Consider the following 22,495-nt stretch of genomic DNA (forward strand, 5'->3'; position numbering starts at 1 on the left):
CTACCTTAAGGTGACCCAGCCTTCTATAACTTACTACCATTTGGGGATCAAATATTCAAACCCACGAGCCTAGAGGAGACATTTCATATTCAAACTGTAACATTTACTGACTCATCTCTGGGAAACTAATCTACATTGTCAACAGGAATTACAGAAACTTGGACTTACTAGATAGCCTGTATACCCACGCTATGAAGTGAGGGCACCTGTGCATTTATGAACTTGATTTTAGAGGAAAACAAGTAAGACTATAAAGCTTAGAGATACACTAGGCCTAGGAACACTAGTTCTGGCTACGGAGAGCTACTCCGACTCCTTGTGAACAAGACTCCAGGCCACGACAGCTAAGGAAAGGCTCTTACTATCCAGGGAAGTCTTCAAAGACCAGTTGTTCACTACTGTTACAAGAGCTAAATTGTGTCAGATACCTGAGTCTCTCTTCCAAAGGCATGGTCCTGTCTTGAGACCTAGGAAATGTCTTCTCTCCCCTGTCTGGACCTCCTGGCTCCCACTGATGTAATCGCTTTCAAGACTGTGACCCTGTATTAGCTTCTAGGGCCTAATCTAAACAATTTCTTTAAAATTCCAACACTCACTACTCCAATCTACTGTACCTTATTCTAACTTTTTTTCAGTATTATTAATTACCTTTCAATACATGCTATCATTTGCTTAAATTATTGTTCATCTCCCTTTACTAGCATTTAAGATACCCCCAAATCTACTGTTTTGGTTTTAATTTTCCTTTACCAAAAAAACCCACAAAACCAAACCAAAACCAACCAACAACAAAAAAACCCTAAGTACTTAGAGCTGTCCCTGGCAGAAAAGCAAGTGCTATGTTATCACATAAATAAATTGAAAATGCAGCAGTAGTTTCACAAATGTACCCAAAGATGAAATCAGCTAAGTAAGGATTCTTATTATTACAGTTGCTTTCTGAGTCCCAAAGCCAAAAGATTTCACAGCCGTGATACAAGTGTTCATTCAGAAGTCTGGGGCGTGACCTTCATTGCTAATTTTAGTATTCTCCTTGTTTCTAAGCTTCCTCGTTGCCAGTTTGATCTCACCTACTTACCAAGAGTTTTTCTACAAACTTGAGTACCCACTCACCACGAGCAAACTTCTCTGGTCTCCAGGAAACGGCACCAGGGCTGTGTGTGTACTGATAGCAGAGCTGCGAGGGCAGCCTTTCACAGTTACCTGGGTGGCTGGGGGGGGGGGGTGGTTTAAGGCACTGCAAGTGAATGGGTGTGAGAAGGCTTTGGCTTAGAATACTTGGGATGTTCATTGAGATGGGAACTCACTCCAGGACCGAACTAACAGGAAGATGAAAGGATAAGAGCAGAAAGCAAATCACAACAGACATAACATCTTTAAGGAGGAAAAAAACTGCTTAAGATAAAGACTAGGGAAAGTGCTTTTTTTCTGTCTTTGAAGCCACAGGCCCTTGTTCCGTACTAGAAATGGGAAGAGGCAAAAACAAGATGCAGATGGAACTGCATGGTAAAATGGGTGTGTTCTGAAGGTGAAGCTATCAGCTCAACAACCAGAATCGCCATGAATATAAAAATGCAGCGAAGTATACATTTATAAGAAAAACTGCCACTCACAACTTAATGTAGTGATTTGAATGATACACAATAGTTATAGTGAAACTACAGGATTTGAAAATTCTGTCAGTGCTTTTGACTAGTGATTAAATGGTAACAAGTCAAAGAGAGTCATATCTCTAACCCTCTCGAGGTTATATACAAGACTAAATAAGGACCTTGGATGAAAGTAAAATAACATACACATCTTGGGTCTTTTTTATGAATCTTTAATGTGGACATTAAATCAGTAAAGCAACTGTTTATTAGAAATCTCATTGTCCCCAAAAGCATATAGAGAAAATCACAATAAATAATAAAAATGTAGCGCTTTCATGAGTACTTTTGTGCTTTTACTCTTGCTTATTCACCCAGCGCGTATTCATACAGTACCAGCTAATCCAGATGTCATTCTTTGTGAGATCAGTCCCCATCTCTTTCTGTATGGCTGGTTGCCCTTTTAAGGTAAGGGGCCTCTTCTCATCTGAAGTGCACAGCACTTCCAGGGAACCGCTTCAAGCTTTGGATCCAAGGGTCTGCTCATTTTAACATCTACTTTTCAAAAACTTTGCTGGATCAAACTATTTCCCAAGTATAATCATTGTTATCTCTTCCTAGTAATTTAAACTTAAGTTTTCAATACTTTCACCCATTAAAAGAAAAATATTAGCCCTTTGGGAGTAAGACATCATCACTTAGAAGCTTAGTTTCAGAAAACTCGTAAACCTTGAACCTCCTAAAAGGTGTCTGCACAATACTGGGACAACATCCAACTCAAGAAAGAGACTTATGATTTACCAATTGTTAGTCCAGATCATCTGATTGCAAGTTAATTCAAAAAAAATAATGAGTTCACATCACGTTAACGTTAACAATTAAATATTAATATTGTCTTTTGGTCAGCTAGTAGTCTAAGTAGGTAGGCAAACAGGTAAGATTATGATTCAATTTACATGCACTTCTGTTTATCCTGATATAACTGGTGAAATGCATGGCCATGCCATGAGTTTTCTGCAGGTCAGGGGCTACCATCCACACATATTTACATAATGTGCCTTTTCTGTATTTCTACTATTTACATTTATCCTCCACATCTAGCTTAAGGAAGAAGAGGAGTACAGTGAACTAGGAAAATCTCTCTTGAAACTGCATCGCTAGAGTTTAAGGCACGATGAGAGACTTTATACTTGGAGCACTTTTAGTTATGACTACTCAGGCATGAGATGAATCAGCAGGTTTGCTACCCGATCAAACCACCAACACTTGAGAGCCTACCTCTTATCTCACTTTTATCAGAACAGATGGGAAAAGTTATTAAGGAGATATTTTGAAACTTTGAGAATTTCAAAGCCTGACAATTACTCATCAGAATTCTGCTTTCAATGGCAGTTTGCAAACCATTTTTATGATTTCGTGACAATTTTCATGTCCATTCTGGACAGTCCATCAAATCCCACTCTAAGCGGGCACTTAAGGCTTATCACGCGCCCACTGTGTGCAAGGAGAAAGCATTCTACAAAGCAAAGGGGCAAAAAGCCCTGTGTCATTTTATTCGTGCATAAATGCACAGCAGTCGTGATTTACTCTCTCAACTTTGCAGAAACGTGAGCTGCATCCACATGGCCGAATCCATTGCCTTCATTTGGTCTTCCCGAGGCAATTCACAGGTAGCCTCACCCAGGCAACCGGCGGCCCTCTGCACCTTCCAAACCCACAGGGCCACACCTTTTGCAGGTGGCTGGGTCGCCTGAGCCAGAAGCACCCGACCCATCTCCCTCCGCAGAGGCAGGGATGAGTGTGCAAACGTGGTGCAAGGACTTCCGCGAGGCGCAGGACTTAGAAGGTCCCAAGGTCCCGGGAGACCCAACCGGCCCCGCAGGGCGCCCCTCCCCCGCGTCCCCGCTCCTTCGCCGCGCAGGCCCCGCGGGTCCGGGCGCACCTCCGGCCTAGCCGCAACGCCGCGCCGCGCCACGCCCGCCCGCCGCCCGCGGGCTCCGCTCCGCCGCCGGGGCCTCGGGGCGCTCCGGCCGGGGATGGGCGCGGCCCAGAGGCGTCCGAACCGCAGCCGCAGCGCCAGGCCGGGCCCGGCGCCCGCGCCGCTCACAGCACGCAGCGCCCCGCGCCCGCCGCCGCGGCCCCCTCCCGCCGCGCCACACCTAGCAACCGGCGCTGACAGGACGCAGGCGGGGGAGGAAGCGGAATGGCTGCCGCGGCGGCGCCTCCCCGGCTCCCGCCAGCCTGACAGCTCGGGCCGGGCGGAAGCGGCGTGCGGCACCCGCCCCCCCACGGCCCACGCCCGCCCTCGCCCTCGCCCTGCGGCCGGCCACCGCCGCGCCCCGTAGCCCTCCACGCCCCGCACCTTTTCGGGCGCCCGGCCCGCGCCATCCCGAGGCTCGCCCGGCCGCCCGACCCCCCTCCCGCCCACCCAGGCCTCACCGATGTGGTTGTCCTCGATGTGCTCGATGAGGTCGGCCAGCGTGGGGAAGTGGAGTCCGCAGCCCCCGAAGCGGCAGGTGTTGGAGAAGAAGGAGGCGGCGGCGATGCCTGTCATGGTGCTACATCGAGAGCCCCCCGGAGTCGGCTCTGCGAGCGCCGAGCGCGGAGGCGGAGGGAGGGGCCGGGGAGGGGGCAGGCGCGGGGAGGGCAGCGCGAGCCCGGGACGGAGGAGAGGGGGCGCGAGGTGGAGCGCAGCGCCGAGCCTCCGGGAGGCAGCGGGAGGCGGCGGGAGCTCGGGGAGGGGGCGGGGAGGACTCCGCGCCTGGGAGGAGGGACCAGGCGCGCGCCTGCAGCTGTGCGGGCCCCAACCTCGGCGACCCAGGCCTCACCTGGCAGCGCCCGCCTCCAACTTTACGTCCCTGGGCCTGCCCTTCGCGGTGCGAGGTGCCTGCGGTCCGCCGGGAGCCTCCTTGGCTATGTGCATTACCTTCTTAATAGATCTACATCTATTAATTACACATGGTTCCCTCGGATGAGCACTCAGGGAGTTGCCGGGCCCTCTGGGGGGACGTTTGTTTGCACTTGGCCACCTGTCTAGGTGTGACAGTGACATTCTCTAGGGACCCAGGGAAGGTAATTGTGTGCACCTTATTCTTTAAACTTTCTCATTTAAGAAAAAAATTAAAAAGCCCGTATTCTCTGGAGGTTTGTACTAACTAATTGATTTTAATGAAGCTTTCCCCCTAGGCCAGAAGAAAATCTTAGCTTTATTTAAATTTCAAAATAGAGTGCTTGGTTGTCAAGTGCATTTGACTGTGTTTTACATATGTATCACGATTGTTCTCCCTGATTCTTCTGAGAAAACAAAAAAACCTAAATAATTTCCTTAGCCCAAATTACAACACCTACTGCACCCGCTGCTGTGTCCCAGCTCTGGCCCTGCTGCTTCATGGCAGAGAGGGCAGCATAATCGTTTGGAAACAGTCAAAGCATACTCAATTTTCACTTAAAAGTGGGGATTCTGCCATCTTGTGAGCATTTAAACCGTAGTGATGACCCGTTAACTTCTTAAGAATCAGTTATCTTCTGGTCCCCACCCCCAGTTGCGATTATATTTGACCTACAATGTGTAATATATATTCTTTCCAGATGCCCAAGGAGCATTATACATGAGTCAAGAGAGCGGTTTTAAAAATTAATTCATGCATTCTGAATTTAGCATTTTTTCCTTAGGACAATTCCATTTACCCTCTGGCACATTCTACCAAAAAAAAATCCTCTCTTTTTAAACTATATATACCACTTGTGTTATTTCTAATAATAGGATTGGTAAGGCACTTCGTGCAAGATTAAACACAGGCATATGTGGTATTTCTGTCACTGAGAAAAATTTCACAATCTCCCAGTCACAAAGATTGAGAGTGAGTTCTCTCTCCCATTGGCATTTTAGTCTGGTCTATCACTTCTTCCAGCCTAGAAGGTGACAAAATTTGCCAAGGAGAGAGCTGAATTGGTAGGGCTGGGGCAGCATGTCATTACAGTTCAGTTTGGTGTCAGAAATAGTCTCTTGGGACCAAGTGAGGATGGGGGAAAGGCACCCAAGGGCCTGATAATGAGCCAGGGACCCGCTTTGCTGGAAACTGGGGCCAAATGAGGGTCTAAAGAGCAGGGGTTAGAGTTCTACATCTTGAATGAGAACGTTGACAACCGTGCAGTGTCCTCAACTGCCCAGTCAGGGAGGAAGAAGGCCTTTAGCGGAGGGGTAGGCAGAATATCTGGCAGATAGACATTGCACCCAGTGACATGGAAATGCAACGCAAAATCTTCAGCCAAGAACGAAGCCGAAACAGCCTCCCTAGAGATGGTAGGGCACCTCTCCCCTCCACAACACACTCTTCAGCAGCTGGAGAGTACCCTGAGCTTTGAAGTGGCAACTTTGTTCTCAGGTAGAAGTTACTTTCTATACGAGACAATGAACTTCAGAAAGAGTCTAGAAGGCCCAGCCGTAGCTCAAGCAAGAGAGCTCAGCCACAGATAGGCCAGAAGTGTATATGTGAAAGAGGGAAGGGGACTGGATGTTATTAATACACACCTCTTCGCTCCCCTAGTCCCTACACCCCTCCTATCACAAGGCGTGGCTTCTAAAGCAGACGCTTCATCAGCTCAGTTGAGCCATGTTGATTTCTTTTTAATGTGAAAAACCAAAGTAACTATGAGTTAATTTTTTATATTATTTTTTTTAATCTTTATTTTTTGTTTTATTGAGACGGGGTTTCTCTGTAACAGTCCTGGCCGCCCTGGAACTCACTTTGTAGATCAGGCTGAGCTGGAACTCACTGAGATCCACATGCCTCTGCCGTCCCGGTGCTGGAATGAAAGGCCTGTGCTGCCACCGCCCGCCTGAGAAAATTTCTGGAGTTAAGATTCTTTTCTATGCGTTTCGTCGGGTATCAGTATATTTGCTTACTGCATCTTTGTGTAACTGAATCTTGCTTATGTGATAGTCCGTTCTTTTCTTTAATTGACACACATGTGTTTGACTTTTAAAGATGAGGAGGCGTATGATCACGATCTTTTAAATCCTCAAGTCTACTGGGTTTGTATATGTGGTAAGCCGAGGCAAGGGCATTCTGAAGTCTTCTCATGTGCACCCAGCCAGTATACCCACAAAAGCATTAATAGACAATCCAAAGACACACACAGAGAGAGTAACCACAGGCAAATAAATAAATACTTTACGGCGGAATGTTTCCTTCTGTTATACTAAACATTTTAAAATGTTTGTTGTGAGCGTGTTCTTTCAGATAAAGTCTACATCTAGACTATAAAAATAGGTAAACCAAACACTTAAACCTGTTGCTTCCAAGAGCCTGGCACACCTCTGTTCTTGAGAAAACATTTATCTGTCTCGCTTGGGGGAGTAAACATGTCTCAAAGGGCAGGGTGGCAAGAGAACCGAAGAGTCAGATAAGAGGGTGGCCATGACCAAGTGTTCCCTGCCTTCAAGATCCTTTCCTTGGAAACTGCTCACTTCCCCTGGAGCTGTAGCTCCCAGTGTGTCACTCGGCCACATATATGTGGAGTAATGCCATAGAATACGACATGGCATTATAGGTGACTTGTTACTCAGTACGAGTCTCCTAAAGCTTAGCTTGCCAAGGTCCTCAGGATGGGCAGCCGTCAGGGAGGTGGGGACCCATGGTTTTGTGGAGCCACCTGAAGCCACCAGATCTGTGAGCAGTTGTCTGATGTCCACACAGAGGGATTTCAGGATGCGCTCACAGTCAAAACGTGTATTTCCTATGCCCCACTTGGACCTCTGCTGGTGCTGTAAGAGGCATAGCTATATGAATGCCAGGCTTCTAATTTAATTTTTTACATTTCCTTCAAAACTAGCATTCTCGGATTTTGTGTGTCCCTTCTCAGTGTCCTCACAAAGTGCTCCAGTCTCCTGAGTGGCTTGGGGGGCACAGCTTTTCCCTCCACTACTGTGAAGAATGAATGAGTCGGGAGCTCAGATCTTCAGCTCGGGTAAATCTGTGGCTACCTGTACTAAGGTCTGATACTTCCTTCTCTCCAGCACTTAAAAACCAAGGCTGCACTTCCACCGATAGCCTTTTTTTCACAGGTGACATACTTTCTTTAGGCCTTGCCTTCTTGCAGAGAGGACCATTACCGTTCAACACCCTTGTTGACCACTCATGCAGCTGAGTTTGTCGAACTGATCTTTTTCCAGCTCGAAAACTAATCTGATCTTGCCTAACATGGCCAGGCAATGAGTTTTAGCCCCGCCACTGTTACCAGTAACAAGCAACGTCCACCACTCTTGGTGATTGGGTCTCAGTTGGTTCCCTGGTTCTGTCTTACACAGGACTATGGGCTGGCTCTACAGAGATTCTCTCCTGAGTCTCTACAGCGAGTCTTCTTCATGAGCTTCACCTGGCTGCTTCTGCCTGCTTTCTGTATATACATATGATAATAACAGCCATTGCCAGGTCCCGCCAGACTTCTCCAGAATGAGCTTCTTCAGTGACTGTGATGACCCACCTCCGCAGCTGCCTCCCAGCCTACTGCCTGAGGCTTTCCAAGGGTACTGACAGCTTAAGCTGGGCCAGATTATCAGTTTTCAAACTCCTCTCACTTGTTCAGGCAGGCCACCCTGTCTTTGCTGCGCAGCTTGGCTAGAATGTTTTCCCTGCTTCCACTTTATTCAACCAAACTAAGTCAGCCTGTCACGTCCTCCAAGAAACCTCCAGTCCATCCTCTTCCTTCCCTTCTGAGGTGGGGGCTGATCATCTGTGTCTCAGAAAAGTCCTCTTTGTCTTCTCATGTCAGTTTGATGACCTTACTTCTCTAGGCCAAAATCTTAAGTATTTTTTTTTAATTTAAGAGCAATAATTTATTTTTAAAAAATACATTTTAGTTAGTGTACAAAATGAAGTGCATCAATGTGCTATGTCATAGCCAGTCACATATCAGAAAACATTGAATGTTTGTCTTTTCCCCCTGCCTGCCCTCTCCCTACCCTCTTTCCCTCTGGGGCTTTTCTTCTTTTCCCATTCTTCTACCTTCTCTCTGTGCATGCATGCATATCTATGTATTATAATTTACATGTGTATATTCAGATTCTGCATATCTGCATTTGAGAAAGAACATAAAATATTTGTCCTTCTGGGTCTGGCTTGTTTCAGTTAGCGTGATTATCTCCAGTTCGGGCCATCTCCCTGTTAATGACATGCTTCCCTTCTCCTTTACGGCTGAATAAAACTCCTATGTGTATACGTATCGCATTTTCATTGTTTATTCTTCTGAAGATAGACATCTAGGCTGGTTCTATGCCTTGACTATTGTAAATGGCACTACAGTAAACATGGAAGGGTTTTGTGTCTACGGTAATTTTAAAATTTACAAAATGTCATCTTTTATTTGCTTTGCCTGCATGTTTATGTGTGTAAACAGGCATGTGACACAGTGTACATGTGGGAATCAGAGAAAGATTTTCAGGTTGGTTCCTTTCTTCTTGCCCAGAAAGTTGAACTCAGGCGGTAGGCACCTTTATCTGTTGTTGAGCCAGCTTGGCCAGACTCCTCCCCACACTGTGAAAAATTGAACCAGCATCTTATAAAAATTTATATTTTTATTTACAAATGATATACAGATGTTAGTTTTCAAATATGGTGTATATGCTAAAAATAAACCGGGCTTTCTAAAGAGTTCACTTTTGTTTAACCCAAAACATAGAGGCCTTTTTATCTTCACCCATGTTGTCTGCTAACCTCCTGGAGGAAAACCTTCCTCCTTGGAGGCCATTATCCTTGACCGTGTGTCAAAGTTAGCCTCGGCTGCCAACTTGACACAAACCTGGAGGTACCTGGGAGGAGAGACCCTCAGCTGAAGAACTGCCAAGATCACATTGGCCTGTGGCCATGGCTGTGAGGCAGTTTAGTTGTTAATTGATGTAGAGGGGCACAGCCCACTGTGGGTGGTGCCATCCCTTGACAGGTGAGTCTGAACTATTTAAGAGAGGTGACTGAGCAAGCTACCAAGTTCTCCTCCTTCGTCCCTGCCTCTGTTCCTGCTGATGGACTGGAAAACGTAAGCTGGAATGAACACCTTCCTCCCCGAGTTCCTTTCGCGCATAGTGTTCATCAAAGCAGCAGACAGCACTAGGACACCATGTCTCCTTGAGAAAGGCGGGATCTGTCATGGCGCCCGTGCATGGTGGTGTGGGTGCAGCTCAGAGCTGTGACGAGGCAGTGTGCTGAGACCTTAGTTTTCAGGGCTCAAGCTTTCCAACAACTTGATGTTCTCTTAGACATCACCAGGGAAAGATGATCGTTAGTCACCTTTTAGCTTCGATAGATTGTTCCTTTGATCACCAACCAACCTTTGGCAAGACCTTTGTAAGGCCCAGTATCATACCCCTGTGCTGTGCCCATAACAGTCACGAGAAACATTCCTCCCATTTGTTTTGGTAGCTCCTATGTCCCAGTCTCTGCTGATGCAGACAAAACCATTCAGCGGACAATGATAAGCAGAGAGGCATTCAGCCGCAAAGTGAGCTCCGACACTAGCTGCCCTGTTATGCACTGACTAGGATACCGTACTCTTTCGCCAATAGCCAAGCTCTTTGTGGTTTTATTTTAAATAACTGCCACCACCATGCACTGAGTGTCTGCTATTGTGCTGGGCACTGGTTCCCAGCCCATGGTATTGAGTGCCTTCATATAGAGTAGCTTCTGAATTCTGTGAGATCGACAAATGAAATATGCCTAAACTAACGATGAGACGGAAACAAGAAGGTAACTTGCTGAAACTCGTAAAGCTAGTAAGGTCTGGGGCCAGGATTTAGCCTCAGGTTGCTCCGAGTCCAAATTTAACTTTCTCTCCGTACTTGAATCTATGGGTTGTAAAGCATATTCTTTCTCCCCTCTTGAATCTGGAGAGGTTGGGCTCTTGTGGAGAAAGGACCGTGCCCGTCCGTATTACAGCCATGTATTCATTCCTACCTGTGGCAGAGTGGCAAACACACACCACCTTGCTAAAGGCACATAAATGGTGCCTCACAGAACCAGGACAGGGTACCGATGTCGTGTAGGCAGTGAACTGAAACGTTGTCTTGTCTCCTTGCCCTTCCCGTCTGCCTAAGAAAGAACTTTGCCCGTGGTTTCCAAGCTTATTACCTAGTCTTGCTACTGTAGTTTGAATGTCAGGTGTTTTCCCGAAGCCCACATGTTACAGTTGAGCCCTCAGCTGATACCATCAGTGGTGAGGCTAGATAGGGGCTGGAAACTGATGACGTAAGGCCAGAGGAGTTGTGCCTTTGAAGTAGATACGGGAACCCTGGCCTTCTCTCTCTCTCTCTCTCTCTCTCTCTCTCTCTCTCTCTCTCTCTCTCTCTCTCTCTCTCTCTCTGCTTCCTGGCTGCCTTGAGTTGGGTGGATTCCCCTACTGTGTGCTCCCAGTAGGATGTGTGGCTTCACCACAGGCCTAGAAGCACTGGGCAAACCTGGCACTGCTGGAAACTCTATCTCAGGCTACAGTAACAGAAAACTGATACAAATACCTTGTTTAAAACTAAGCTTTAACATAATATCCTTCCTTTGTGGAAGCCAACCCCAAAGAGGAAAGATAAAACAATATTTTAAAAATAAACTATGATTTTAATTGTTGCAAAAAAAACAAAACAAAACAAAACAAAACTAAGCTTTACAAAGAAGCAAGGCTTGAGGATGATTCCTTTACCTTGCTCTTCTAGTTTTCGATGCAGCCTTCACCTTTTGCCTTCCTCCTATACTTTGGGGTGCATTGAGAAACAGGTGTTGCCTATCACAGAGCAGGGTGACCCTTTTGCTTTTGTCTTCATCTCCTATGTTATAATTGTGATAATTTGGTTCTCTGTCAGTTGTTTGGCACAGTCATAAATTCTGCCTTAGTTTTAGCTCCCGGGGTCACAGGACAAGCTGCTGAGTTCCATCTTGAAGGGCCCTGCAACTTGATCCCTTATTTCCCTGACCAATTTGTGTGGAAACTGCTTTTGTGTTCCAGAAAACAAGTCAGATTCCAGTAATTTCTCCAGGAAGAACTCTCCCCCTTGCTTGGTTTTATAACTAAATATATCTTCCTATAATTTGCCTCCTAATATGTGTTTGCCGGGGTAAATGATTCGTTCTTTTTTTCTTTTGTTTTCATTGCTTCTCATAGAGACCTCAAACTCAGAAGTTTGAGTGGAGTGGCAAGGAGCAGGCAGGAAATGTGATGAGCTAAGAGGTGTGTGGACAGACATGTATGTAGTATGAACGGTGGAGGGTTTCCATAGCATACCGTGTATTAGTTACTTTCCTTGTTGCTATAACAAACATTACCTGATGCCAAAATTTAAAGATATGCCTACTTTGGCCCATGGTTTCAGAGGTTTAGTTAAAGATGGCAGGGAAGTCATGGCAGAGCCGCTCTGTCAATGATGAGAGCACGTGGTAAAATCTAGTCACACGGTGGGGGGGACCAGGGAGCAGAGGGAGACAGGAAGTGGGCAAGGATAACACCCCAAGGACCCGTCCCTTCTTCCCAGTGACCTACTTCCCCAAGTTAAGTTCTACCTGCCAAAGTTTCCAGAACCCTCCAAAAATAAAGCCACTAGCTTAGGACCAAGCATTCAAAACACAAACATTGTAGGGCACGTTTGAAATTCAAACTATAGCATACTAGAAGGCACGTGTGTCCGACCTTCTGGCCAAGTTTGGCCTCTTGGCCTCATGGTTTGCAACACTTCTCTGTTTGCCCTTCCATGACTCAGATCTCTTATCACCTCTGCCGCCTGTGAGGATCCAGATTAATTATTTCTCAAGTTTTCATCACCGAGAGATTAGATGCAATCTAATTCCTTGTGCAAGCAATTCAGAAAGGACCCTTTGCCCTCAACCAGATTGCTGAGGTGATACCAGAGCTGCTTCAGCGGCAGCCGTGTCTGAAGGGGGAGTTACAAACGCTGATCTTCCTTGCCTCAGTGTCTGTCTGTACTTCTTGTTTCAGGTCGGAGTCATGAGAAAGGTTTCATTGAGACGACTTTATGAGCACACTCTCTCTAAAATGAGAGCTGTAGAAGCTAATTTTCTACTGCCCAAGCAGTCCCCATCGACACTTTAAAAGAAGTGACAGACCTTTCAGCAGGTAGGTTTGCACTTTCTAATCCATGAACATTGCCATTGCCCAATCTGTAGTTTAAGTCACTTAACACTGAAAGTGTGTGTTTTCTCTTTAAGACCATGTAGTCACCTACCACTTTAAATTTCAGTGAGTCTTGGTGTCAGAGCCAATTCCTGCATACAGTTTCTGATGCCCTTTGGCCCAGCCTGTTCATTTTCCGCCTCTTCTCCGGGCCTATGCAGTCCCCCCTCTCTTTTATCTCTGAGTGCTCCTTCTTAAGATGCCTGGTTCTTTCTTGAGTGGGACCAGGGTATGGGAAGTATTTGGGTTTTTTTTTTGTTTGTTTGTTTGAGAAAGTTATACTACATAAGAACATGTAAGATAGAAACAAGGGAAAGATAACAACAGAAAAACCGAGCAGAAGCAGAGGTTGGCAAGATCTTCTCTGTTTTCTTCATCCTCTAGGACCTGGTAATCCTGAAGCAGGAGAATTTCTTCGCATACCACTTAGTTTCTCTTCCCTTCAAGCCACAACCATGTTTGCAGCTTGGCTTTCTTATTCCACACATGGGTCTAAAAGGTTTATCAGAGTAGAGGTTGCCCCCACAAAAGGTCAGCATTCAGAAGAGCTAGGTCCTAACACCAGCCCTGTTGCTTATAAGCCATTAACCTTGGACAAGTCACTCGGTGTCTCTGAGGCTTCTTTATCTGCAAACTGGATAGAACAACTCCTACCCAGCTCCGCTCAGAGAATGTTGGAAACCGTGAAATGCTGGCCAAGGGAGATACCCTGCGATGCTATCTTGGAATCTAATGCCACAGCTGCTGCCCATGGTGTCGCCTCTTCTAATTGCATTGTCCTGGGTTTCTTGGGGGACGGGGGGGGTCATCACTGTCTTCTAGAGCAGGGAGGCATACATCCTTACGATTTAGGAGAAAAGTTTGTTTTAAACTAGCTTCTGTGGCTGTTGATGAGACACGTGTGGCTGTTTATCAGGGTCATGAGATCACTCGGGAGCGTTTGGATCCTTGTGACTGGCGGAGCAGCAGCAAGTCCTCACCCTTCTGTGGGGCGTGTGCAGAAGTACTATTTGTTTACTTGTTTTGTCTTGTTTGACTAGGGCTTAGGGCTTCAGCGCTACAGCCAGATGGAGTCTTGCTGCCAAAATGATTGTTTCAGAGGTGGGCGCATAGCCAGAGGTTGGGTTCAGCTGGGAGCTTTTGTTCAGGAGTTATCAAGACAGGAACTTCTCCTCTTTTCACTTGTGCAAGGAAGTGCACAGTCCAGTGAACACTGGCAGACACTTGTAGTACCAGAGGGCTTCTGTCCAGGGTCAAAACTGGCTGGGCGTAATGCAGAGTTGAGAAACCTCTGAGATATCTGAATTCCAGCTCTGATCTGGAGCCACCCACAACCTTAGCAGTTACATGTGTCCATGCCTCTAAGTGTGAGAAGCCGATTTGTGCTGGGCTTTATGATACTGGGTGCTGACACAATTCATCTTCAATGGTATGCGGCATACAGGCTTATAAAAGGGGCGTGGGATGGGATAGGATCCGTTTTCAGGGAACTTGCTGACGAGAAGTTGTTCAAATCTTTCTGCTGAGGTGAGCAGCCTGTTGGGAAGGCATGTACAACAAGTTCCGTGTCTTCGTGGGAGGGAGGCTGGACAGGGCGCGATCATGGGGAAAGCTATGTGTGGATGGATGTGGGTGTAGAACATGACTATCTCCATGTTGAGCTTTACCGGATCCTGCCAAGCTCCTCCCCAAGATGGGATGACTGAAGTAGGTTCCCGTCATCAGGCTTCTTAACTATTCCTGTCCCCACAGCCTTGTGAATGAGGGGCTCTGGTCTTCCCAGAGTCGAGCAGCCTACAGACAGCAGGAGAAAAAATGGCTACTAGAATAAGACACCAAATGAATGTAACACTCACAGCACTGCTACACACACGCACATACGCAAGCATGAGACAAAGCACGTGGCAATTTAAGGTGATGATTTAGAAAAAAAATATTAAGTTACATACATAATTTATAATGTATGTAAATCCAAGAACCCGAGTACCTGCCATCTCTCAGCGGGCTTTCATGACACGGGTATATCTCCACACCCCCCGAGATGTTTTTCCTCCTGTAAGGAGAGTGTTGGGGTTTGACTCTAAAATGTCTCCCACAGGTTTACGTTTGGAGGACTTGGACTGTTTTCTGTTTTGAAGGTGGTGGTGACTGGCTGGGTGGAAGCGGGTCACTAGAGGAAGGCTGTCAATGCGTCTAACCTGCTTCTGGTTCAAGCCTGAGATCTCTGCTTCCTGATTGGCCAAGATGTGGGAAGCTTCCATTTCTGGCTCCTGACAACATGGACTATTTCCTGTTGCTGCATCTTACCATGGTTGACTGAAATCCCTCTGAAACGTGGGGTCAGAGTACATTCTTCGCCTGTGAAGTCGCTTTTATCAGGTTATCGTCACAGCAAGGAGAAAGGTAAATAACACTGTGGGGGATGGGAAAGAACGGGAAATAGCATGTGCGTGTGTACCACATGTGCGCACGTGTGTGTATGTGCATGTGTGTGCATGTGTGTGTGCGTGTGCGTGTGTGCATGTGTATGCATGATGGGGAAAGTATAGGAGATGGTAGGAATGGTTGTTTTAATACAATATTGGGATGAAACAAGCAGTAAAATTTAGTGTAGTTTCTTTTATTATGCGAGAGGGATTCTGAAGGCGGTCACGGCAGGCAGAGAGGTGAGCCACAAGAAGGTCAGAAGGAAAACCCCATTCAGATCGACTTCATCAACCCGGATCAAGACTCTGGGGAGTCTGATGCCAGGAAGTTTATTCCCAACAAATATAAACACAGTATAATTTTTGAAAAAACAGTTCCTGGTTTCATACAATCCCCAGTTCACAGGGAACTTAATTACATCGAAACTTAAGTCAGAGTACAGGTCATTTCTTTCAGGAAGATGGGTTCTAGAGATAGGGCTGCCCGTACTGGGTTAAGGGCCTGAGGCAAGCTCTGGCCTGGTCTTAGTCATCCAGAGAGCCTAGAGGTCATTTGGGCTATTAACTACCTCTGGTCCTGGTTGGGGGAGCTTGAGGGAACATCTGGCTCTACAGATAAGGTAAGGGTTGTTTAGACTATTAGGTATCTCCAGTCCTGGTGTGGGAGTTGGCAGGAGTCCCTGGCTGTAAGGGTCACTTAAATTACTAGCCACTGCTGGTCCTAGTCGTAAGAGCTTGATATGGCCTCTCCAACAGACAGCACAGATCAGGAGGCTGTTAGTCACCTCCACCCAGCTTTCTGGATGAAAAAGCAGGCTTTGCATTTATTCCTTTGAGAGGACAGTCCTGTGGGTTTAATATTTCTGGTTGCTCCTGGAGATCTGGGGAGTTTCATGCTCTGCTCACCCCTGACAATTACAAGCTAATTTTTTTTTTTTTTTGCTTTGTTCATCATGGTTTAAAACAGTTTCAGTTATGGGCCCAATGCCTTACACACCAGGCTGAGTTAGCCAGCAGCTCGTTAGGTATGAAAAGTTTACTGGAAGATGTCAGAAACAGTTAATAAGCATTTAATCGGCATAATACTCCCATTTAAATACATATATCCTAAAATCAAAGAATTCGGACTGAAAAACAGATTCGTTCGTACTGAACGAGTACCTGACCAGTTCCCACATCACCCGTCATGCGCTCCATCCCCGGGAGGGCCGTTGTCTCCATGTCCCCGCGGTCAGTGTCATCCCTTCACTTCTGGACGAGTTAGTCACAAATGCTGGAGTCGTGGTATTATCAGCAGTCGCCCTCACCTGCCAGCCCTTGGGGGCTGACAGCCAGGCTTCCAGGCATCTTCTATGGCTTTAACAGTTTGTCCCTGCGTGTCTCCTTCAACGTTTTCGTATATTCACAGATGTGTGACAGGGGCCTACCCAGTATCTAGTCTCATCTTTCTCCTTAGAAACAGATTTTATAATGGGAATGATGTGTCCGAATTAAACCAGATTTCCCCAGGCTTCCATGTAAAAAGATCACAATGTGTTTCAATTCTGACCGTCGACTCACAAGAAAAACTGTTCAATATGGCTTTCTGGGAAGCAACTTTAAAAACAGTGACTCAACTGCTGAGTACTTCTTTCCCTAGGGCCATCCTCCTTTCTGTTCCTAAGAGCACTGTGTGATAGGTGGAACTTAAGAACATGAGGATGAGGGTCACAGTCTAGAATAATGCTTAGAGTTGCTCTCTCAACCTCAGACAGCTTCTGTTTAGTTAAACCATGGCCCCTTTGGTGTAAAATTCTCATAGTTGAATGTAACTCTTTATTCAGTGTAATAATACAATACATGATTTGGTCAATGTTTCCTAACTGTCTCTGAATGGAAACTTATGCAGAGAGATATGTATGGCTCATTCGGGTTACCTGAGCTGATTGGAAACAACTCAGCTTTAAAGGTTGGACCAAGCCACATTAGCCACTGTGAAATCCGGAACTGGGATTGGGTGTGAGGGTGAGTCCCTCTGCTCTAGTTTCAGATATCCCATAGGCTGAGATTCGGGAGAGGCTAGCATCTCTAAGCTCCCAGCCCCATTATCACAACAGGCTGGAGAGATCCTTGGCTATATGTTGGAACAAGTGAGAGAGAATTCCTCCTACCTTTTAATCTAAGGTCCGGTGGCAGTTCTACCTATTGAATTAACCCAGCCCCAGCGGTTCTGCATCAGTTTTCAGCAGGTGTAAACTTGTCATCAGCCTATGGGCACTTTCTCAGCGCCCTTGCCTGTCACCATGGTGGGAATAGAACTACCCCCATGAAAGAGCAAGAAAAATGCTCCCTGTGACAGGCATCATTCCCACCCCATCTCTATTCCTTACTTCCTTTCCATAACAAATGTGATGAATAAAAATTAAGTATTTACCAATAAGACATGTTTTTGGAAAGCAAACCAGGCCAACAGTATCCTGAACTATTTGGGTAAAGTCCATCTTTCCCAACAGCACACAACTAAAGCAAACTCAAGATTAAGGCAGAAGGAGCAGTGTGCTCACACTTAAAGGTCAGAGCTAGGGCACCAGATAAATGAACCTAGTGCCAAAGAATGCTTTCTGTGCACTAACGACTACTTATGTATTCTACGGCCCTAGCATCATCACTGTAGCACTGATATAACATAGAAACATTTTGCTCTCATGTAATCTCTTTATATTTAATAGTGTGTGTGTGTGTGTGTGTGGTGTGCCCTGTGTGTGTGTGTCTGTGAAGACCAGAATAGGGGGAAGGATCCTCTGAAGCTAGAGTTACAGGAAGTTATGAGCTATGCAGTGTTGGTGCTGGGAACTGAACTAGCCCTCTGCAAGCACAGTATATACTCTGAGTCATCTCTCCAAACTCCTATGTGTTTTCTTAGATCAACCAGCTATTCACGTGGCATTGAATTCTCTGAGCTGTCTCCGTGGACCAAAGGTTTCTGTGTGCATCAGGCAGGTGGATGCTAATGAGGAGTTCTCTGTTGTGACCCCGGTGGCTTTCTCCTTATCAACAAGATATCGCTTTAATACTTCCAGCTCTGCCGCTGTCAGTGTGAGTCCCTGGCAGCCCCCCCCCCCCGTGAATAACTGGTCATTCTTTACACTATCTCTCTGCTTTCCCAGTGCTACTCTGCTTCAACCCTGGGCACACCCTAAACTCAGGGGCAGAAGCACAGAGCACTCCAGGGTGCCCTAAGCCTGTCATCTTTCCAGATATGTTCAGATGACTTCACGCTACCAGGGATGCAAGGAGCTGGATGATACTAGTATGGATCCTTCTGAGCCCAGCACATTAGGTCACTGTCTTGGTTACTGTTCTATTGCTGAGATGAAACAGCTCATGGCCAAAGCAACTTGTAATTGGAGAACTTGCTTCCAGTTTTCAGATGGTGAGTCCATGACCATCATGGTGGGAAGTGTGGTGGCAGGCAGGCAGGCATGGCGCTGGAGCAGTAGCTAAGAGCCTACATCTTGATCTGCCGAAAGCAGGCAGGGAGTGCAAGACTGGGCCTGGTGTGGGCTTCTGAAACCTTGAAAACTCTGACTCCATCACCAAATTCCTGGAAGATTTTGAAAGACTGCTTGAGTGTTCTGTACCTTGGCTTCCCCAATTTTAGCATGGGTACAATAACAAGCCTACTCACAAAGCCTCTCTTGGAAATTAAAGAAGTTAGGTTAGTGCCATGGCACTTGGACAAGCAAGTCAGTGTCCTGGCTGGCTTCTCTGTTGCTGTGACAATAAACAACTTAGGAGAAATAATTATAGTTCACTGTCAAGGGAAGCCAACACAGGAACCTAGAAGCAGAACCAAAGCGGAGACCGCGGCGTGATACTGCTTCCTAATTTTCTCTCTTTTCCTTGCTTAGCCGCCTTTCCTGTACAGCCCAGGTCCACCTGCCCAGGGATGGCAGAACTGCAGTGGTTTCGGGTCTCTCACATCAATTAACAGCTAAGACAATGCCTCTCAGACACAGCCACAGGCCCACCTGATGTGAGATCATTCCTCAGTTGAGGTTTCCTCTTCCCAAGTGACTCTGGGTGCCCAGTTGACAACCGAGGCTGACTATGGCAGTCTACTTGCCAAGAACAAGGGCAAGCCCCGTGAGCCTTAACCTTCTTCACCACACAGACAGGATCCACTATTTATTTCCATCTTACAGATTAGTGGGGTGAAGTTTGAGGGATAGGGTCATTTAAAGCAAGACAACCATGATTTTGGTCCCTTGGTGATTCTCTTCTTGCTTTGAAAAGTCTTAATTTTTACAAGTCAGGAGTCAGTATTATGGTTTGTATATTAACACCCCCAGTGAACACACGTTGAAAACTTGGTTACTTGCTAATGATGCACTTGGGAGGTGATGGGAAGGTTAGGGAGTAGGGCCTGGTGAAAAGAAGTTTGATAATTTGGGTGTGCCCTGGAAGGGGACATCAGAAACCCTGTCTCTTCTCCCCAGCCTCCTGCTTCCTGGCTGCTATGAGGTAAACAGCTCAATACCACATGGACTTTCTGCCCCTATATTCCACATTGCTACAGGCCCAAACCAATATGATCAAATGACTATGAACGAACACTTCTGAAAACATTGGTGGTAGCTAATCGGACACAGCAGGCTTCATGGTCACTGAGGGTGAACTGGGCCTTCATAAGCAGCCTTGTCCCCTACCGCTGTGTCTCTGGTGACACAGTAATTTTGTGAGGGGGAAAGGATCGCAGTTACCCTTCCCAAGAATTCGCAGTGTCCTGTAAAGAAGAAAAATGATCACAATTGCCTTTTAAAGGTTTTAACTATATGGAAGGGAGGTGGGGGAAGCAGGGCTTGGTTGGTGCCCACCAAGGGAAAGCTATTTCCTTCTACTAAAGCATAGTTATTTTATAGATATTTTAAAAATTTTTTACTTCATTTTAATCTACTCTGTTGTGTGGCTTGTGGTCCAAAGAATGGGGTTTGAATCCTGCTTCTGACCTCGGGAGGAGGCATTCTAGCAGAGGCTTTCTGGAAAATCATAGAAGCTTACCGTTGTGTCTGCCCTTATGAGCTCATCCAAATAGGTCTGTCAGTCACCAGGTAGGAAAAATCCTCTCGGGGAAGCTGTCTGCTCAGTGACTTTGGAAAGCAGCATAGAGCCTACGTAGGTGGGCACTGTAGTCCCTGGCTGTTGACTGCTTTCACGCCGTGGAAATGTTTTCCTCTGCCACGGCACTTTTGCCGCTGTCCACTCTCATCTGCTATGACTCTGGGTATTTTGTCTGAGGTCATTCAGCAGGAACACAGGACTAGAGGACAGAGCAAGATCCTGCGAACACTAAAACTCCAAATAAACTTCTTCATTCGGGCCGATTTTCTCAGGTAGGCCACCATAGCTGACTGGTGTGTCTGCATGCTTCTTAGATCCAGCTGGCCTCAAAGGTTGTTTCTCCATCCTTCACCGTGAACGGCACTAAACACCCACCACTGTGAGCCTCCTGCATACTTATGAGGCCACGTGTGCCAAATTCTCTTCAGGGACCTCATTCTCCTGGCAGAGAAAAGGAGTTGCTGAAGGCAAGAACCCCGGGCCAGGAGCAGAAATGGCTACTTAAGTGATAACGGCTCCAGTCTGTAGAGGGGCTGCCAGCAGCCTTCTCTCTTCAGTCCATGCTTTTGTTGACCTCATTCCCGGAGCTCCCGATCTAGATTTCTAGCTAGCACAACCCAAATACTCTCTGTCTTCTCTACATGCCCATCTCTAAACACCGCTAAGGATGCGGATGGGGTATGGAGTTTCTTGACAATGATCTCGGGGCCTTTCAGCTTCCCTCTGACCTTCTAGCCTGGCTGCGTTACCAGCTCCTACACCTGGCGGCTAATTGCTTGCATCAGACACTGTGATTGACCTGCTCTCCCAGAAGCTCGGAGCAGCGCACCTGCAAACACGATGCCATTCGGGTATGTGTGTTGTCTTTATCTTGTATCCCAGAGAATCTGGGAATTCAGTTATGGAAACTGATTTTTCTACCCAGTGAAAGTTCTAGAAATGTACTAATACAGTTTAGAGAGGTGTGTGTGTGGGGGGGGGGAGCTTCTCTTAACACTGATGCCTCTTCCTGAAGGTAATCGCTCCAGCAGGGTGAGGAGCCCTTATCTGAAACTGATTCAGTTTCTGGTATGGTGGGTGTGAGACCCAAGTTGAAACACAGCATCTGTTTATCTTTTATGAATATCATATAGGTGTAGCCTGAAAATAACTTTAATATTTTAGTGTACCTGTATTTTGACATTAAACAGTCTCATAAGATCAGCTGTGGAGTCTTCTACTCGGGGTGCCATGGCAACTATTAAAAAGTTTTGAAATTTAGTTTTTCTGATAAAGGATGTTCTACAGTGTCTTACTTTTTAGAAGTACATGGCCTTTGTGTGTACCCCAACAACAACAGAGTGCCATGATATTCACATGGTCTGGACACTGGCTTTTTTTCCAAATAATAATGTATCTCAGAGGCCATTAAATTCATAATCATAGATATGGTCTTTATTATTTTAAATGCTTGCATAGTGTTCTGATATATATGTGTGTGTGTGTGTATACATACATATATATAATATTTATATTGACTTCCTATTGCTTCTGTTACAAATTAACACAAACTTTGCTGCTTAAAATAGTATATTTATCTTATATTTCTAGAGGTCAGAAGTCTAAAATTAGTCTCACTGGCTTTTTGCTTTCATGGCCTGCCTAGTGCACTGCAGCATTAGAAACTGTAGGTGATAAAAAGGTAGTTTTTATTTTAAAAGCTTCTCAGGTAGGTCACACGTCAATGGAATCAACTCCATGAGCCTAAGAGACTCCTAGGCGACTCACTTCCAGGTATGTCTGTGTTTCTAGAGAAGATTGACTGAGAAGGAAGACTTACCCTGAATGTAGGTGGCACCATCCCAAGGGCCGAGGCATAGGCTGACGTAAAAGAAACAGAGAATGTGAACTGAGGGGCAGCATGTACCTCTCTCTGCTTCTTAAGTAGACACAATGTGACCAGCTACCTAGCTCTCCTGCCACCATGCCTTCCCCACCATAGGAATTGTGTGCCCTCAAACCGTGAGCCAAAGTGGACCCATCTTCGCTGAAGCTGCTTTGGTCAGGTGTTGGGCCTAGCAACAGAAATGACTACCAGAGAATGTTTGCTTGACTTGACCCGGGAATATCAACAAACTGTAAGCAAGAAAATGACAAATACAAGAGGTTCCCGCGCAGGAAAGAGTTCACAGGGCAGATGGCCAGCTCTGGGCCTGGCATGTAGTGAGTGCTAAG

General features: G+C 46.3%; 1 protein-coding gene and 1 long non-coding RNA gene across 2 annotated transcripts in view; one reads left to right on the plus strand and one right to left on the minus strand.

Moving 5' to 3' along the window:
- Jazf1 (JAZF zinc finger 1) overlaps positions 1 to 4,359 on the minus strand; it is a 306,547-nt gene extending 302,188 nt beyond the window's left edge. The window contains exon 1 of the mRNA XM_050155439.1: positions 4,029 to 4,359. Coding sequence (XP_050011396.1) covers positions 4,029 to 4,143 — 115 coding nt within the window. The 5' untranslated portion in view covers positions 4,144 to 4,359. The remainder of the gene's footprint in view (positions 1 to 4,028) is intronic.
- Positions 4,360 to 14,934: 10,575 nt separating this feature from the next.
- The window catches only part of LOC126509498 (uncharacterized), a 35,486-nt gene continuing 27,925 nt past the window's right edge, over positions 14,935 to 22,495 (plus strand). Inside the window, exon 1 of the long non-coding RNA XR_007594171.1 lies at positions 14,935 to 15,158. This is a non-coding gene — a long non-coding RNA (uncharacterized lncRNA). The remainder of the gene's footprint in view (positions 15,159 to 22,495) is intronic.

This window comes from Alexandromys fortis, unplaced genomic scaffold, assembly GCF_014885135.2.
Source record: "Alexandromys fortis isolate MF-2015 unplaced genomic scaffold, M_Fortis_MF-2015_v1.1 scaffold_93, whole genome shotgun sequence".
NCBI lineage: Eukaryota > Metazoa > Chordata > Mammalia > Rodentia > Cricetidae > Alexandromys > Alexandromys fortis.